Source organism: Phymastichus coffea, unplaced genomic scaffold (assembly GCF_024137745.1).
Source record: "Phymastichus coffea isolate CEN01 unplaced genomic scaffold, Cenicafe_Pcof_1.1 PCOF00083, whole genome shotgun sequence".
NCBI lineage: Eukaryota > Metazoa > Arthropoda > Insecta > Hymenoptera > Eulophidae > Phymastichus > Phymastichus coffea.
Window position 1 is genome coordinate 565,008 of NW_026706894.1, and position 6,171 is coordinate 571,178.

Consider the following 6,171-nt stretch of genomic DNA (forward strand, 5'->3'; position numbering starts at 1 on the left):
AAAAACTGGTGCGCCGTTGCTCGGCGGAATTTACGAGGTAATACATAGGTCGTTCATGCTTGTGCTTTCTTTTATCGCTTTGGCACGAACGGGAAGCGCGCTGCCGACGAGAAATTGATTTTCAATGGGGAATCAGCATCCCGCGACGGGATTCTTCGCGGGCCTTTGGCGAAGCAACGGGTTGAACGTCGGTAGCCCGATGAGCTTGACAATTAGCCTATATGTATTAACACGCGTTGACGAAGCGATTCCCGACTCTGGCATTTTTCGTTTCCTCCATCTCCACGCGTCGTCGCCTGCTGTCGTAGACGGTAAAGATGCCCGATACAAAAAAGGTCGCTCGCGCGCGATGCACACAATCGTATGGTTCGCCCTCGGAAATAGTCGGACGATCGACGAGAATAAAACGAGAAGCAAAGGGGGGAAAAGGAGAGCGACAGTGTCGCGTGGTTATTAATAGCCGTCTCACGCTCGTCTGTGTGTATTACATTCGTTCGGGATAAATCAAAGAAGAAACGCCATTGATTGATTTCGCTACCTCGACTACTATTACGCGATGCGCGATTTATACAGTTTTTCTCTTCTTTGCTTCCACTTATTTACGACGGCTTTCCTGCTGATGTATTTCTTAGCCCGTCAGACGATGCTCAAGAAGAAAATGAAGCTCGATGTAAAATTCGGATATCGACGCGTGCAGACAAGCGAATGAAAGTTTATCAAGTTTCGCGTGGTTTGAGAAACGCGTGTGCCCTTTAATATTGGCATGCTTGTCGACGGCTGCAACTAATCATACGCAAAATCTGACTAGAATTTAAAAACGATGACGGCACGTGGGGAGATGTTTTTTCAACCCTTTGCTGCAAAGCACGAGGAATCAATCTAATAATAAGTCAGTATTATAATTAAAAAACTGGAGTATTATCCCAATGAGTTATAGAGCTTTGGATGGTAGCAGCCGAAAATGGATCGCGAGCAAGAAATCTTGAAAAAATAACACTAGGTAAGATCGTAAATTACGAAAGAATCTTCTAGATGTATAATTCAAGGTTCGGTATACACGAGCTTCTTTTTCATACAAGATACAAGTGGTGCTATTTATTAGAAATCAGCATTAAAAAGTTCTTTGAACTGGTTTTACGAGAAAAAGCAGCGTGTTCGCGCGCGGCATCTCGACGAAAGCTTATTTTACATTTTAGCGTTGAAAAGAGGGTCAGCAGTTGTGCGCCTGCTTTATGGTTACGGAAGTCTACCGACACGGCTCATTGCACGTTTGTTCATTATAGAATCGACGGCTGTTGCGCTTTGCAGAAACGCGACACTAATTGTAAAAGCTTAAAACCTAAAAGCTCTAAAACCATCAAAAAGTAGATATCTTAGTCACCGCGTGGCTATTCTAGTTTCTTTTCTTGCTTACGTATATCGAGCCTTCTCGTTATTCACCACGCACAAGCTCAAAGGTCAAAGCGACATCGCGAGCTTTGCGATTTCTCGACAGTAGGATTATCCGTTCAACGAGTTAATATTTTAAATATAGCAGCGCAAAATCCGAAATTAAGAAGAAAAAGTAGATTCGTCGCTTTGCGCAACGCATACACGTCATTTATCTCCTTGTCGCGCGATAAGCACAATTTCAGATTTTTTTCGAGGAAGTACCTTATCTATCGCTTGTAGGGATAGAAAAACGTGGCTCCCGTTAGATTTTTTACCAAGGCCTGTGCATTTATCGATGCTGTCCCTTCTCGGTTCATTCATTAAGGGGCAGTGCACTTGAACTCGTGTGCAGCGTGACGCTCGATTTCATTGAACGGGAATCTCTCTCTCTCTCTCTCTTTCTCGCTATACAGAAATATATGCGGTTAGATTTAGATAAAGAGGATTTAATTGGATCCGGTATTTATATGGTAGCTATTTTTGCGAATGAAAGAAAAATGCCAATGAATCTTTGCAAGTGTATTATTTCACGCAAAGTAATTATGAGTTGAGATTCCAAAAATTTCAGTAATTCAATAGTTCTTTTCATTTCTCTCTTTTATATTTGATCATTTCATTCGGCTATTCGCCAAATATCTTATAGGTTCTTGGAGTTTCATTCATAACGTCGCTGGCTTCAAAGTGAACTTACTAAACTTGAAACGTATGGTTTTCTTGCGACACTCGTTATCGTGTCAACTTTATATATGATATATATGATAATTTTTAAACTCACTTAAAAGGAAACTCTCTAATCTCTTCATTCTGATGAAATGTAATGTTAATAAAATTGATTCGCATGATTTTGATTAACTTATATGGTGTGGAGAACGACTGGCGTCATCAATGTCGCCGATAATGAGAGCGAGTCGTAAACCTCGCAATTGTACACTATAGGTCAAAGTTACCGTCTTTACGAGACGGTACCCGATATAGACGCGTCTTTTCTTATACGCTCCGAACAAAGTCTTTTTGGCTTAAAATATATCGTTGAACGGTTGGTAATGCCAGTGACAATGATCGTTTATACATCTAGCTTCAGTATTGACAAATAAGCGCGTTATTTGTATACGCATCTCATTTGAACGCTTATGTAAACTTTGCATCAGAATAACTTATGGTATGTCGTTCATGCAAATAAACCGTGCGAATGACATTAATCATAATATGGAAAAAGGTACGTAAGTTAGCACAATGGAATCGAGATGAAAAAAAAAAAGAAAATTAACATGCGTTGAATTGTAACGATTCCACGGAGACTGCAATAAAACAGTGCGCACGGTGAGCCGTAGGCGTATAATTATTCCTAATAAGATCCACTAGCTCGCTTAGCTATCGAATTTGCCTCGTGCTGATTATCGGGCGGCCCTTTATTATCGACCAATGAAGCGCCGTCGTAAAACTGAAAGCGAACGCGTAAGAGAAATAAAGGTGAAGATCGCGCCGAACGAGAAACCGATGAGCAAGACAGATAATCAGCGAAGCAGGCACGTTTATCTCCGGTATGCTTAATGAGAGGGGTTTAAATGGCTCGTGACACAGACACAGGATACACAATTGCACACGTGCTTTTACTTCCTGGTATCGAAGTCGCTATTATAAACGAGTGGGCGTGTGTGTTTATACGTATGAGAACGAATGCTGGATTTCTCCTGGAATATTAAGCAGAGGTGTGACTTTCTGCAAAGCTGCTGTATATAAGTCAGTACAAGCAACGAATCGATCGCGACGAACAAACTTGTTTTCGAGAGCATATGCAGTACGCATTTATCAGACTCGGGCGGAAGTAGCGAGCACGAGCTCAAGATACAACTCTACGCTGGCTCTCTCTCTCTCTCTCTCTACTCGTTGCTGTTTTCTCGAGCTTGCGCACATGCTTATTTTTACGGATGCAGTTTTATTTTGTTCGCAAACTGTGGGGCCGCGCCTGGGCCATTCGAAGCCAGTTAAAAAATGACATCCGAGTTCCGAGTTAACGTCAGTTTGTTCGTGTTTCTTCTTATTATTCGTACGTAGCACGTGCCTTAAAACGTGAGTCGTCGAGTCGCGTTGCTTGAGCTTTTAAATATTCGAATCAGTTGAAAGTCGTTCTTGGGCGCATTGGACCGAAAGCGCGGATAGAAAATTGAAATGGAACGGCCGAAAGGCGGAGTTTAGAGAGGAGAATGGATAACGCTTGGTAAAAAGTGCACAGCCAAGTGAGAGCACTACTGTGCCAGGCAATCATAAATTACATCGAGAGGCTCGCCGGCCGCGGTGAAGCTGCGCTCGCAGGTGATAACGCAGCGCGTACGACGGCTGCTACGCACGCGCGGTTCGTTGACCATCGACAATCGATTTCATTCAGCCGTCGTGGCGCACAAGATCGCGGAATTGGCAACGTTTACGCGGATGATTTGCGCGAGGATCGGCAACGCGAGATCTTTCCATAAAAGTGTCCGCTCAATGAGCTCTATTGTTTCTCCAAAATGGCGAGCACTTGCCAAGCGATTGGCTCTCACGGACGCGTGCAACGATCATGACGAAGTCGTCGTTTCGAATTGCCGATGGAAAAGACGATGGTTTAACGTTCGCGTCGCGCTTGCAGCGACAATTGTAGATCAATCGGCGTTGAAATACAGCCGGCATATCAATCAAGATGCCTTTGACTTTGATTGTCGTCAACTATACAGTCGCTCTTTTACGGATCTGTTTGTACAATTTATTTTTCCGGGATCGAACGAGATTCCAAGGCTGTCCAATTGTTCACAGCGAATACCGTAGCGACATATTTTCTTCTTCGACGCAAGCACCGATTGCTGGTGTTTTCATGGATTTCACTTTCCTTGAACCAATGACCGAACGAAGGCAAAGCCATTCGAATCCTACACGTCGTCCAATGGATGCACGCTTGCGAGCGGGACGTGCCAGTCACGGACACATCCTTCGCGCCCCTATACCCCGTGCGAGTGTCTTCGTTTGATCAGCGCACACTCGCGCGTATCGCGCGGAAGTTAAGTGCAGCTTGCTTGCAAATTGTTCGCGCCGATTGTTTTCAACGAGAATTAATGTCAACGCGCGATGAAATCTAATTCGGGCGGCGACAACGCGATAAACTCCGATGAACTCCCGCACTGCTCTTTTTCTTCTCTTTTTCTCGTTCCCGGCGGCTTCTTCGCCCTCCCCAACATTCGATTCCACGAATTGCTTGCTTTACACGCTGCCTTCCTTTCGGCCGCGAGTTTTTTGCTGTTTCTCGTCCGCGCGCGCGCCATTGAGGTCAGCATCTAATCTCAAGAGCCTAGAATCGCAGCCACTCGCTGATCTTTCCCTGTTTTTACTTTTCGATTATGCTGCCTGCCTGTGCGTATTCGTGCTCGTTCTCGCCAAAGCAGATCGGCTCGTTCGATTACGTTGCAATTTCACGAGTGGATCGATCGCTAATGCACCGCTCGTCGGTAACTGGTTTTTTTAAGCGATCAAAAATCGGAAAAATGCAACGAAATTCAAAGCTTTATTCGCTCCAATTTCATTTGCAAAAGAAATCGAACAGAAGCTGAGAAGATACGTGGTGGTAGCGTTGCACAGGCACATTGTCGACATTTCATTTTCAAAAAAAAAACATCTTCCTATCGACAAACTATTTATGTCTTTTAACTAAATCATTATTCTTGCACTCGTTTAGCTACTGCTTATTTTTTTGTTCAAGCAAAATATCAACAAAGTTGAAACCCCATACGTCCGAGATCCATTACCATAGCACGCCCAAGAAACACGTGGACTGTCGAAATGAAGAAAGAAAAAGAAATCCTCTCGAAAATCGTTCGGAAAGAGAAAAAAGAAACGACAGCCCCCACTAGATGAATTACCCCTCCGTTCGACCGCCCCCTTCGGTCCCAGTCATCGTCATCTCGCCCCACCACTGTTCCTCGGTGAATCGTCTTCCGCGCGCCCACTCTCGCGCCAAATCGGCGGTTCGCGTCTGGAGGAGGGATACGTGCTGCTCACAGCGCCTTGCAGCGCCGCTGGTCTATCTATCACAACCCCGCGGTCGATCTGGACTCGTGTGTGTACGTTAATGCTGGCGCTACAACACTCGATACGAATGCACTTTGATGTTTCTAGCCGGGGCATTTATAGCGACGTAATATGGAGACGCGATCGCGCGAGAAACGAAAAGACGAAGCGAATCGCACGCGTTGAAAGTCGACGGTCGTAAGTCGAGGTCGACGTCGGATAGGAGGCCATTAGAAATACGAATGATAACGGAGGAGGGTTGGGTTGGGTACTCACAGCGACGGCGGAGACGTTCGGCAGGTACCAGGCAAGTCCGACGAGCAACAGGTAGAGGCAGGCGAAGATGGGCAGGGGCCTGAGAGAGGAGGCCATGTTCTCGAGCCGCATCTCGCCTGCTCCCTTTTTGCGTTGCGCGGTGCCGACGGATGGCCGGCTGGCTGCGACTTGGGCAGGCAGTCGGGCCGCAGTTTGCAGTTGTCAGTCGGCTGGAAGAAGAGTCAGCCTCTCGTCCGCGAAAGTGAGAGCGGCTGCGGCCGCACGGAGGTGCTTTGTCGATCTGTGGCGCGCGCGCGTGCCAGCGCCTCTCGTCACCGGTTCCCAAGTCTCCCCGCTCGGCGGTCCCTTCTCTGCTGCTCGCAGCGGAGAGCAAGACGGCTGGCGGCTGGTGTATCCCTGCGCTACGTTAGGCGCGCGACACTCGCCGGC

At 46.3% G+C, this 6,171-nt stretch overlaps 1 protein-coding gene across 1 annotated transcript in view; it reads right to left on the reverse strand.

The window, feature by feature from the left end:
• Positions 1–5,998, reverse strand: part of LOC131668786 (collagen alpha-1(IV) chain) — a 31,703-nt gene extending 25,705 nt beyond the window's left edge. The window contains exon 1 of the mRNA XM_058943220.1: positions 5,743–5,998. Within this exon, the coding sequence (XP_058799203.1) occupies positions 5,743–5,853 (111 nt within the window). The 5' untranslated portion in view covers positions 5,854–5,998. The remainder of the gene's footprint in view (positions 1–5,742) is intronic.
• Positions 5,999–6,171: the final 173 nt, after the last annotated feature.